We start from the raw sequence: 13,437 nt of genomic DNA, 5'->3' as shown, positions 1-13,437 counted from the left end.
TTTTGGGAACTGGAAACTACCAGGAAGGTTGTTTTGACAGAACTGGTTTTCAAAAATGATTGTTACTGAAGAGGCTGGTGACATGCTTTGTAAAAGGGTGACTGATGAAGAAATAAAACAAGCATTATGGAGCATTAGTGATGATAAAAGCCCTGGTCCAAATGGGTTTAATAGTTTTTTCTTCAAGAAAGTATGGAGCATTGTGGGAAAGGAATTTTGTTTGGCCATTATGATCCACTGGATTGATGTTTAAAACAAGCAAATTCTACATTGATCACATTAATTCCTAAAGTTGTCAGACCTGAATCAGTAACAGATTTTAGACCTATATCATGTTGTAATGTGATATACAAAACCATTTCAAAAATTCTAGCAAGTAGATTGAGGATTATTCTGAATGAGATTATACATTTAAACCAGTCTGCATTTATTCCTGGGAGGCTAATTTCAGATAATATCTTGTTAGCACATGAACTTCTTAGGGGGTATCACAAAAATAAGTTGGGGTGTTGTACGATGAAGATTGACTTGCAAAAAGCTTATGACTCAATTTCATGGGACTTCCTAGAAGAGGTGATGTTGGCTTTTAGATTTCCAGATCTTTTTATCAAATTGGTCATTAATTCTGTTAGAACATGTATGTTTTCAATCATGATTAATGGGCAGATGGAAGGTTATTTTCCTGGGAAGGCTGGTTTAAGGCAAGGTGACCCTATCTCACCATTGTTATTTGTATTATGCATGGAATATCTAACCAGAGTCCTTTCTAGGCTGATAGGGGATGGATTTAATTTTCACAGAGATTGTCAGGAGCTTCAATTAAAAACCATCTATGCTTTTGTTGATGATCTCTTTGTATTTGCAAAGCGGTGATGTTAGATCTATTACACTGATTCACAAGGCCTTAGATCATTTCAGTAGGTTTCAGGATTGAGGCCAAATATGCAGAAGAGTGAAATATCTGGAGTGGAACAGAATGTGAAAATTCAAATCTTGAAGATTATGGGATTCAAAGAAGGAGTACTACCAGTCAAGTATCTTGGTCTTCCTTTGATTTCAACTAGAATGAAAAAGGAATTTTGCCAAGATTTAATTTCTAAGATTACTGCCAGAATTCAAAGCTGGACTGTTAGAACTTTGTCTTATGCGGGTAGATTGACCTCGGTGAACTCAGTGTTGATTAAGTATGCAGGTGTAGTTGGTGTTCAATATTCATATTACCAAAGAGGGTGTGATTACTGGAAGTGGAAGAGTTGTGTAGGAATTTCTTGTGGCATGGAAATGAGTGGGGTGAGAAGAGGTGGCTTATTGGCATGGAAAGAAGTGTGTAAGCCAAAAGGTTTGGGAGGCCTGGGAGTAAAACCATTGATGATGTGGAATCAAGCAATACAAGTGAAAGCATATATGGGAGTTGATTCAGGAGAAGAAGACCTTGTGGGCCATATGGGTGATCAGGACCAAATTAAAGAAGTTGAGTTTTTGGGGTATTACAAAAACAGTTGATAATAGTTGGAATTGGAGAAATTTACTGAAGCTAAGGAAATTAACAAAACCTTTGGTGAATTATCAGATTGGAGATGGGAAGACTTTCTCATTTTGGTATGATCCTTGGTGTAATGGAAGTTCTATTGTAGATAGATTTCCAGGAATAAGTTTCAGGAGACCTTATATGTCAAGAACTACTAAGGTGTTTGAATATTGGAAAAATGGAAGATGGGAATTACCAGCTAGATGGGATACCTTAATGGCAGATATTATGATATTCCTCAATGATAATTTTGTTTTTGGATGATAATAAACAAGACTACATTGAGTGGAAACCAGAGAAACAGGGGATGTTTAGTGTTAATTTGGCTTTGAAATCTCTAGTACAACCTAAGGAGGAAGTGTGTTGGGCTAAATTGGTGTGGTCAGCTAGTAATGTCCCAAGACAATCTTTTGTGTTATGGTTGGCTCTACAGGGAAAGTTACTTACTAAAGACAAGTTATTGCAATGGAGGATTGTTGAGTCAGATGTCTGTGTACTCTGTAAAAGCAGAGGGTGAAAAAGAATTGAACATCTCTTTTTAATGTGTTTTTTTCTAAGGCAGTTGTGGAGCAAGGTTTTTGTTGGCAGTCAATGTGAGAAGAAGGATACTACAATGGAAAAGAGATCAGTTGGTTCATTCGAAAAGAAATAGGAAAGACATTACTTGCAAAAAATGAGAAGAACTGCCTTTGACTGCTTGTGTTTCACATTATGGAGGAAACTAGGAATGAGGCAATTTTTCAGAATAGGTGTGTTACTGAAGTAACAGTTTTGACCAGATAAAGGAGGTTATGATATTCAAGTATCAAGGTATTCTGACTAAAGAAAAAGAAGCTGGGAATGGAGCTTTATGACTAGATGGTTTGTTTGAGTGCAAGCTCAGGTAATGTAAAAGAAGATGGTTGGTAAGAGGGGACAAGGGAAGTTATAACTGTTAGTGGAAGGTGATAGGGCTGATGAAAGATTTGTTTTGGTGAAATAATGAAGTGGAGTTCAGCTGGCTAGTTGGTAATGGATGGTTTTTAAAAAGAAGATGAATAGTATTTGGGTAAGGTTGGTGCTGGTCCTGGTGCCAGATGGAGTTTGAGTGAATGGTTTTTGAAGTGGAGGAAGTTGGAATAGTTGGAAAGGTGAGATTCAACTAAAGAGAAAATGATTGGTTGTAATTGACTGTGGGGTTATGTCTGGTGTTGTTAGCTGATTGGTTGACCATCCATTTAGTTGAGTTTTTAAAATGTTTTGTAACGTTAAGCTTAATAAATATTTCGATTTTGGTTTGACCAAAAAAAAAACATGGTATATGTCCATCGCTTTTATATAGAATGAAAAAAATTAAAATAACGGTTTATCCATTTTTTCCAATATATATATATATATATATATATATATATATATATATTAACATAAACAACCACTGTATAGCGCAGTGGTTTACATGGGCAATAGATATATGCAAGTGTTGTAGTACTGTATCATCCACTGTTTATCGGAATGACAAATATTATTCATAATATTGTTTAAGTGGGTCTTATTGGTCATTTGTTGGAGGAATTATATCCCTCCTCTCTATGATTATATGGTATGGGGATTTATTAGCTCAATATGGTTCTTAAAAATTTTCTAAACATACATGTGACAAACTTTCATTGCTCAATGTAAATTATAATGCATATCCAACTTAATTAGCCGTAACTGGAGGAGGGTCATTTTATTCCACAGCCTCAACTAGTTCCTCGGGTTAATTCTCTTCTGGACCAAAAATCCAGGGTAAGGCGTAGTTTGCCGTCACCTTTAGAAGAAGACCTATGTACCCATCAAACTTTTACATAAAAAAACACTTATATAGCTTATTTAAAAAATAGAATAAAAATACAATTCATATACTAAAAATATTCTTAAACGTTGAAAAAGCAAGACCAACGAAAACCCAAACCTGTAAGTTTTATGGCTAATTCTTTTATTTTATTCCAACAAGTGACAAACTTGGTAAATGGTGGGGGTCTTATAGTGACATATTAGATATTATAAATAATTCAATATTAAAATTGGCGTAGAGTTTCTTGCTTGTTAAGTTGTAATATTATAGTTCAATCTGCCATTTGGCTCACTATTCTTTTCAGATTGGAATTTCTCTTATGGGTTCTTAAGACCAGTGTGATTCGCTGACCTTTTTATATGCTCAATCAAATCAAGGATCAGATATGAGATCAATTATCACATAATTTTTATTATTATTTATTATTATTAATTTTTATACAATGTGTTCAAATTACTCCCACACACGTTTTGTTATTATTTGATCTCAATTTTATATTAAAAAGATGTCGAACCTTTAACTCGGGATAAAACTTAAATATTCCACAATTGAACTATCATACGATAACAATCCTCATACATGTTTGTATCACTTGTTTGTATCTCATAAAAGAAAATTTAATTAACATATAAATCTAATCTATGTAAAAACTTAAATTAAAAAAAAAGTGAACATAATTGAGCAGGATAAAAAGAAACAACGGGTGGCCTCTCCTGGTTAAAATAAATAATCCATGACAACTTTATTTATTTTCGGTCAAAATATCAAAATAGTCTCTCTATTTTGTGTTTTTCGCTTTTTTTAGTCCCTCTAATATAAAATCCGTCTTTTTTGTCATCATATTTTTATATTTTTATCTTTTTGTTTCCTCTAATTGACGGATCTGCCCTTTCAGTCATTCCAGTTGATGAATTAGAGAGACTAAAAAGAATGAAAATGTGTAAATACAAAGATCAAAAAATGGATTTTATATTAGAGAGACTAAAAAGACGGAAAATGAAAAATAGATGGACCATTTTGATATTTACACCTTTATTTTCATAATTACATGTTTTTAATTTATTTATATTTTTGGGATCAAAATATGAATCTATCAAGTTCTACACTTCAGCCACGTGTTTCCATTAAGATCTCGCCACGTGCCCAACCGTGCCGGCCCCGTAAGGCCCATTAATTTTATATTAATAATAATAATAATAATAATAATAATAATCGAGTCAAAGCCCTCTCAAACTCTCCATCTCTCCACCGACGACGATGGCGGGCTACGGCACGATCCCTACCTCGTCGGCGCCGGAATCCGGCCATACTATGGACTTCATCTCTCGAGCCAAGGAGAGAGGCTACTCCGCCCTCGCCACTCGCCGGCCATGGCGCGAGATGGTCCATCGCCACGCCTTCAATCTCCCTCCAAGCCTCGGCGAAGCCTATCTCCGGATCCGCACCAACATCGCCTACTTCTCCATGAACTACGCCATCATCGTCCTCGTCGTCGTCTTCGTATCCCTCCTCTGGCACCCCATCTCCCTCATCGTCTTCCTCCTCACCATGGCTGCCTGGCTCTTCCTCTACTTCCTCCGCGACGAGCCGATTGTCCTATTTCATCGAACCATCGGTGACCGCACGGTCCTCATCGTCCTCTCTGTCGTTACCCTTGTCCTCCTCCTTTTCACCAACGCCACCGCCAACATCCTGATCTCGCTGCTCGTCGGCCTCATCGTCGTGTTGCTGCACGCCGCGATGAGGAGAACGGAAGATTTGGGCTCTGAGGAGGAGGGCGCTGGCCACTGGTACTCTGTTGTTGGGGAGACCTTCAAGGGCTCGCCATCGTCGTAGCGCTTCGTGATTCGATCTCATCTATCCAGGCATGTCGCATGTTCCTTTTGTGCCAGAGTGTTACTGATCCTTGGCATGCTGCATATTTGGTTTCACTCTTCTTCTGATTTTTCTACCATTTGTGCAATTCCATATAATATGTTTGCTTTGATTGTGAATTAGTATGTTTTGAAGTTCCACAAAATATGTTTGCTTTGATTGTGAATTAGTATGCTTGTGAAGTACTCGTTCATTTTAGACATTGGGATCAAATTACATCTTTTCATTGTTTCTATGCTTACAAGTTTGAATTTTTAATGAGATGGAACTCTTCATATAAATTATATAATGCATTAGTTGTTTCTCTAAATTTTCGTTTTAAAGCAGAACTATTGTGATCTCTGTTTGGTGCTCTTTCTTGTCATATCACTATGCTTGATTCCTTGGATTTGCCGATCAATCTATATCATTTAGGAGCACATTTGATTGAACAGGATTAGATGCACGTCAACTTGTTAGTTTACACTGAAAGAAAGCATTTTAGTTTGAATTTGGGATTTGTTCATTTTATCCATTGGGATCAAATTGCATCTTATCATTGATTCAATGCTGAACACTTGGTGCAATGCAATGGGCAGAGTCTATTTGCTGTTTCTTTGACTCTGTCCTTCCAATGGTAACATGGTGAGCACTGCGTAGTGATTCCTTTTCATGTCAGTATGCCTTTATTTTCTTGGATATGCCAATCTATCATTTATAGGGTCACATTTAATTGAACAGGACCAGATGGCCATCAACTGGTTAGTTTTTAAGGAAAAAAAAAAAAAGCATTTTTAGTTTCAATTTAGGACTGGCATCTTCATTCTAAAACTTGCTTTCCCTCTATGATTTGTTTGGGTAACTAGTACCTAGCAAGTTGGAAAATGAACTCTGAGACATGTAGACATTGAGACATTAGAAAAATGAGAAGGAAAAGCCCTCATCTGCTGTTCTTTGCTTTTTAATTATATCAAGAGAAAAGAGGGTGTGGATGAGTTGGTGAATGGCTTAAAGCTTGTGGAGACTGTTGATGGATGGAGCTGGCAAGGGGCCCATGTATGTGGAGGGCTTGTTCCATTTCTTCTTCCCAAACTTAAGGACCATTATGGATTCCATTGCAGTGATTTCACCCATTCCATTGCAGTACTATAATGTGCTAAAAGTTTTGATTGTTCCACGTCAAAGAGACATTGAGAAGTGGAGAGGTAACAGTCAGTCATCTGGATCTTAGGGAGAGAAAGCTTTGGGACCGGGGTTACTGCAAAACACATGGGAATTGGACCCATGTTTCTATCTTCTAGCATTTGTGAGATCTGAATAAAGAAACCCCAGTGAGCTTTGGTAGTGAAAAGCTAATAGTGATTTACTGTAGCAACATCTTGTTTGGATATGAGTTGGAAGCTTTCACTTTTCTAGTGAATCAAGGTCCCTTGAGTTGAGTGGTTCTATAGGAAAAGTACAAGAAAATTTTCTTAATTCATGCTCTTATGTTAGTTCACTTTATCTAATTCATTTGTAAGTAATATGTCTGAAATTTTTCGTATGCTTTATGGATAGCTTGGTGTAAATTTTCGGCTTGTCTATTAACTGCATTTCAGTATTTGTTATCAGGTATTCATTATCCGTCTATAATTTATTATTTTAAGCCGCATCAGACTTGGTTAGGAGCCTCGGGATTTTTATTTAGAGTGTTATAAATTATAACTATTGGTTATAACCATCCCCGGAGATTCTGTTGTGTTTTTTTTTTTTACAAAGTGAACAAATTACGGTAGGTGTGAACAACCATTTTCCCGTTATGTCATCAATTGTCGAGTGTGATGGATAACATCACTGCTCAATAGTTTTTATCATTCATTAAAGTAGTATTTCTTTCTATTATTTTTTTAATCTATATAAACAGTAGCTTTACTCTTTGTTTTCGAATATGTTTTCTCCACAATGACATGAATATTTTACAAAACATCGGTGGCAATTGTTTTACGGAGATTTGGTTACAAGTTAAAAGCTTAGGTTGACAAGAAATGTTTGTGCTTGTGTAAAATTTTTCTTTCTTTTTTTTAAAGAATGTGGTTTATTGAATTTTTATTAAATATTTAAAATTAAATAGAAATAAAAAAATATGTTTTTTTTTGATTAAGAGTCTGTTTGGCAGCAAAATAAAAAAAATATGGCATAATTTTATTATATAGGAAGTGTAGGTGATTATTATAAAAATTATAGTATATTTTATTTCTAGTAGGATGAGTGTTTGGTTAATAAAATAAAAAAAATTATGGAGATCGGTCGATCGGCAATTAGACCGTCGGTGGACCAGTGGCCAGTCGTCAGAGGTCTGGTGGATCACCAATGGACTATCGGCGTGTCACCGGAAGCTAGTTAGCCGATGGCCAGACCACTCAGTGGATCGTCGGCGTGTCGCCGGAGGCTGGTGGACTCATGGTTGGACTGCCAATGGACCAATGACCGGTCACCGGTGGTTGGGCTGGTGGTTGGGCGGACTGTTGGTCGAGCCATCGGTGGATCACTGGCGTGTCACCGGAGGCCGGTGGATCGGTGGTCGGACCATCGGTGGATCGTGACCGGTAATCGGAGGCCGATCCGACGCCGATCACCGACCCGGACAGTGGCTAGTCGCCGGAGGCCGGCCGGGCCATCGGTGGATCTTTGGCTGGTGGCTAGATCAAAAAGAAAAAATTTTTACAATGAAAAAATTTTCCAATAAGAGTAGAATATTTTTTTATGTCATAATACCTATATTATGTCATAATTTTGTACTCTAAAATAAGCATCCAAACAACTAATATGGTATAATTCTCAGAAAAATATTAAATTATGAAATATTGTATGGATTATGCCAAAATTTTGGGCTATCTAAATAGGCCCTAATGTTTCACTGCTCTATTAAGTTCTAAAAAGATGGGGAAATATTAAGAATTCCCAGTTTTCCCCCAAAAATCTGATTATATCTTTGGTTGGTCACCATCATAGAAAAATGAGATACTTGAATTATAATAAGTTTTGGGTGGATCCAAAGTTCCAAACAAAGAGGGTAGTCTTGTTATCCTCTACTTATCTTTAATGACTTGAATTCTTTCTTGATTGAGCTTTTTCTTTTTCTTTTTTCTTTTTTAACCCTTGATTGAGAGAACATTCATTGTAATTTCATTCTTATGCTCTGTCTCGGTATAGGAAGGCAGTCATTCTTTGAAAAGTGATATTGTTATTTGCTAGTTGATGTGAATTCTTCTAATTTTTTCAAGTCACCCTAAATATATATATATTTTATTATTATGGTTTGGAAAGAGTTGAATTTTTGAGATAATCACTGTATAATCCAGTGAATTATCACATGATAGTTGATATCTCGACACATGGTTAAAATCCTGAGCCACAATTATAATAGTATTGTTCATTGATTGTTTCTGATCTAGATCTTATTCATAATACTATATAAATAGAGTTTTATGTGAGGTTTTTATGAGAGAAGTCATATTCCTCTTTTTTTAAGGTTATATAGCAGAGGAATTTATGAATTTGTTATGTTTTTTATAAATTTTTTGGGCATGTATGTTGTGAATTTTTATTGTCTCATGTGATATTTATTTGAGTTGATAAATTCTTAAAGAGTCGATAAGTTATCATAATTACTGTATTTTTATATTTGTTTGTCTTTTGATAAACCTTTAACTGAGAGCCGATTGTCTCTTATTGTCAAAATATATATATATATATATATCATGACTTCTCGCATGGGAGTGAGAGGTTGCTACATCCATAATAATTGTTTTTTACTTTTCTAATTCTCAACATTATTAAAGCTATTTAATTGTGTGGTCTTGAGTATCCTTATCACTATTTCACTATATATTTTTGTTCATATATTCTCTCAAAATGTCCTTTTCTTGACAAACAAACATATATATACATACACCCCTAAAAAAAGAGGTTTTTACGCACAAACTCACACACACTCTGTATATTATAGTTCTTATACTTCTACATTGCTAAATATTGTTTATTTTTTATACATTTCACAGATTATATATTGTGTTTTTTAATATCTTTTGCATTCTAATTTTAGTTATTTATAAAATAAATTTTTTTAGAGAATATATAAGTTATTTTGAGTTGGGGAGATTTAAAACCTCGATGTAAATAAATTTATATTATAATCAAATTTTTATCAATATAAAAATATTGGGAAGAGTATAGATTTTTTTTTTTTAAAAAAAATAGCATCAATATGACGAAGGTGAATAGACAATCTTGAATCTTCACAAATTAGTCAAATGATTTGCAAGGTCTTAATGAAATTTCAATATTTACAAGGGTATATATGTAAAACATTCTAATTTTTTGGTATTCTAAATTTTCTAATGACAGTGACACTTTGAAAGAACGGTCAATAATAATAATAACGATAATGATAAGGATAATAATTTGATGGAATTTTGATAACCAAAAGTCTACTTAGTTTATTTATATTTGACAAATGAAACAAGCAAAACAATAGAAATATGCTCACAGTAAAAAAATTAAATATTTAGTCTTGTTTTTTTTATCTTTGCACACAGAATATCTCACTATCCATATTTTTTTTTAATAAAAATAGATAAACCATAATTTTATTAAAAGAAAAACAGTACAACCAAGCAAAGAATGAAGAAACTAGAACACATTAAAGCTCTCACCAGAGATGAGGTGCAGATTTACTATCCATATGTACTATACTTATGGTGGGATTTAAATTTTTCATCTCAGTGAATAGGGCTAGCCCAACGTTGATCACTTGATTTATTATATATATATATATATATATTAATTTCTAATTTGGGAATCCCATAAGTTCCAAAACCATGATGCTGACTAGAGAAAGAGAAAAGCAAATAACAAGAGCTTTCAAGGAAGCAGCAAAAAGAAAACACTCATTTTTTTTAAAGAAGAAAAAGCCCTGCCTTACAACTCAGTCAGTCAGTCAGTCAAACTCGCCGTCTTACCTAAACCTTCAAGGATTAACTACTAATCCCCTCATTAGCTTAATAATAACTAGCTCTTTGACCATACAATTAAAAGATAAGATATATATATATATATCTTTCATCATTAACTAGTGTTTTCTCAATCTCCGGCGACCATTCCAGCAAACTTCATGACTCCGTCTCCGGCCGTGCCAACGTCCCAGCCACCATCCGAGTCACTGTCTCTTTGAAAGAAGCTTCATCCCAGTCACTAGCCTGTGACATCATTAGATTAATTAAATATTAATTAACTTAAAAGTTAGTCTTAATTGTGAAATCTTTAGGAAACTTCTGGTTCTCTGAATGTCAATCTAAGTAACCTATAGTTTAATATAATTTAAGCACATTGGTTGTTTGGTGATCAAACTATCAAAAGTTAATCAACAAGAAAGGAAGAAGAAGAAAGAAAATAATATCAAATTAATTGATGTGGGATTATTAGTTACTTACTTCGATTTGTAACGTTAGTGTTCCTCGTGCGAACATATGCATGTGTGGCGGCAATGTGCTCGCATTGATCGACACCAAATTTATAAAAACTCATCGATTTAAGACATTCAAGAACCCCGAAGGATGAAAAACTATTATATCACATTCTTCCCTGACATCTATTGTGAGGGTGATTCTTTGGCCTTGTGAGGTTGATTCAGAGAGTCTTGTGATTTGAACCTTGAATTTTTCATTTGAATCATCATCAACATTTTTCTGGGATTTCATCAGCAAACAAGAGCTTCTTTTTCTAGTATTTCATTCTTTTGTTTAAGTTCAGAAATCTCAGCTTTCAGAGTGTTGAGATAGTCCTTTGTGTTTGCTAGAACTGAAGCTTTGTCTTTCTATAAATACAAAACAAAATAAAACAAGTTAATTGCATGAAATATTGATACAAATTTGGAATTGAAGTGCAAATATATATATGTAATTGTAATTTGTAAATACCTTAAAACCAGGAGGGAGGAGATTTCTGAGAGCAAGGAAGCTCTCATTGAGTTTTTCTCGCCGTTTTCGCTCGGATATCATATGATGTAACTGATTACTAGTTGGCCTTTGATCTTGGAGTACTGCTGCAGATTTGAACTTAATGAGATTGATTCTTTTTGAAAGAGCAATGGCCATCTTGATCATCTTTTGGCTGTGCCATGTGGTGTTCTTGGGATCAGTTCTTGGAGCAAGTGATGGTTTATAAAGTCTAAATGCACCAACTGGTTGGTTTAACTTTGGAGGAGGAGGAGGAGGAGGATGAGAAGAAGATGAAGATGATGAAATCACAGCAAGCATTGCCTTTGTCATTTCGTCGTCTTCACTCGATTGGTTTGGAAACCAAGTTTGTCGGTATTGATTGAAGCCGGAGGCTTGCATCGTTAATAAGTAGGAAGGTGGAGTTGCTTGTTTGGTGGCGGTATCACGAAAATTATCGTCGAAGTGAGTAGTTAAAGGCTTGTTGAGAAGGAGAGGTGAGTATTCGGGGCTGCCGATGGAGAGTGATCTCAGTGAAGATGATGATGATGATGAAGGCTTGCTAAGATCAGTGGGAATTAATTCTGTGAAAATTTGTCTTATATCCATTTGCATGTTCATCATCTGGCATGAAATCTAAACATTAAGAGAGATGTTTGGCTGAAAAAGAAGATAAAAAGAAATCAAAATTTAGTAGAATTAAGTACATTGGGCAATGTAGGCATTCCAATTTCAGCTTCTCCTCCATTGCATCCAAGAAAAACAGCAGTCTGAATAATCAAAGTTAAATTTTCATGTGAGTTATAAATATATATATATATATATATATGAATCATTTTTAATGTAATTTAATGTTTAGAAAATAATCTGCAAACCTTAACTCCAGCTTCCTGCAAGTAAAAAACAATGATCATATGTCTTAATCTATACAAATAATTAAGAACAACTCATCTAAAAGAAAGAAAAAAATAAAAACAAACACTAATTAACCTGATAGAAGTGTTGTTGAAGTTGCGATGAAGCTGAAGTGATTAACTCTGATTCCCTTAGTTCAAAGTATGGCAGGCCTTGTTTGAAGGCAACACCAGGAACAGAACTAGAAAATTATGCATGCATGATATCATATTAACAATATAATAAAGTTCAAGAAGAAATTAGATATATATAGATATATATATACCTATCTTGGATGGAACAAAAGGATCTCTTATAAGCATCAAAGAGTCTTTGAGGAACACTCAAAAAGGAAGTAGTAGAAGGTTGAGTAGCATCATCCTCATGGAACCATGCATCCATGCAAACAAGACAACTGGAACCAAAAACTCAAAACACATAAGAACATGAACCCCTAACCCTAACCCTAACTCCTGAAAGAAGGTTGATATATCATACTTGGAAGGTGGAGGGATGTAATACCATAAAGAGATGTAGAGACAGCCAAGAGTTCGGCCGACATCACGAAGAAAAAGGCGGCGAGCTTCAGCTTCCAAGAAGAAGATAGAGTCCATGAAGGAGGTATGAAGGATAGGAAGAAGTAAGGAAGAAGGTGGATTAGGGTTTAAGAACTATCATTGTAGATGTAGGACATTGTTAGAAGGATGTTGAGTTAAGAATGGAGATGAAGTCCATTGAAAAGTAGTGAGCTGGTGGCAAGATAGCCAACCATGAAGAAGAGAAAAGTAGTCATTCAAAGTCTTTGCAAGCATGATTTTGAAAGGGGTCAAACTAGGAGGCCATCTCTCTATCTCTTTCTTTCTCTTTATTTCTATTTGTTCTAATTTTATTTTGTTTTATATCATCAAGCTTTTGTCAATGAGCATGGTTTCTCACAAGATTGATCTGAATTTTCAATCATACATACATATATAATCCAAATATAGAATTTGTTTTAATTATCATTTTTTTTATTTCTATGTAAGTACTTGCAAAAGAGTTAATTACCTTCATAATATTGTAATTATATACATTTTTTTATTTCTATGTAAGCACTTACAAAAGAGTTATTAATTACCTTCATAATATTGTAATTATCATGTTTGTATATATATATATATATATATATATATATATATAAGATCATTAAATATTAAAAATATGAAAAAACATCTCAATATATTCAATATATAGAGAGTGTGTTTTAAGTTTTTGGGTTCAAGAATAAGGTTCTCTTTCCGTACAATTTTGAAAATTAATTAATCACATGTAAATTCTTCGATAAAACCAAGTATCATGCGTATCTCTTAAAATTTAACTTATATATATAT

The 13,437-nt window shown here is 34.4% G+C and overlaps 2 protein-coding genes across 2 annotated transcripts; one reads left to right on the top strand and one right to left on the bottom strand.

The window, feature by feature from the left end:
• The first annotated feature begins 4,564 nt into the window (after window positions 1-4,564).
• Window positions 4,565-5,454, top strand: LOC120280661 (PRA1 family protein F3-like). Its single transcript, XM_039287575.1, has one exon. It carries the CDS (start codon window positions 4,602-4,604, stop codon window positions 5,178-5,180), a length of 579 nt encoding a protein of 192 aa, XP_039143509.1. The 5' UTR covers window positions 4,565-4,601; the 3' UTR covers window positions 5,181-5,454.
• Window positions 5,455-10,759: 5,305 nt separating this feature from the next.
• On the bottom strand, window positions 10,760-12,783 carry LOC120281233 (putative transcription factor bHLH041). The gene is given in 8 exon segments (XM_039288107.1): window positions 10,760-10,953; window positions 10,956-11,052; window positions 11,156-11,797; window positions 11,881-11,943; window positions 12,049-12,063; window positions 12,164-12,269; window positions 12,354-12,482; window positions 12,566-12,783. Coding segments are annotated over 8 exon segments (1,362 nt in total). The 5' UTR covers window positions 12,682-12,783.
• Between the last annotated feature and the right edge of the window lie 654 nt (window positions 12,784-13,437).

Source organism: Dioscorea cayenensis, chromosome 17 (assembly GCF_009730915.1).
Source record: "Dioscorea cayenensis subsp. rotundata cultivar TDr96_F1 chromosome 17, TDr96_F1_v2_PseudoChromosome.rev07_lg8_w22 25.fasta, whole genome shotgun sequence".
In the NCBI taxonomy this organism is placed as follows: Eukaryota; Viridiplantae; Streptophyta; class Magnoliopsida; order Dioscoreales; family Dioscoreaceae; genus Dioscorea; species Dioscorea cayenensis.
Note: the sequence above shows the minus strand (reverse complement) of the source record. Positions and strands in the feature narration are given on the sequence as shown.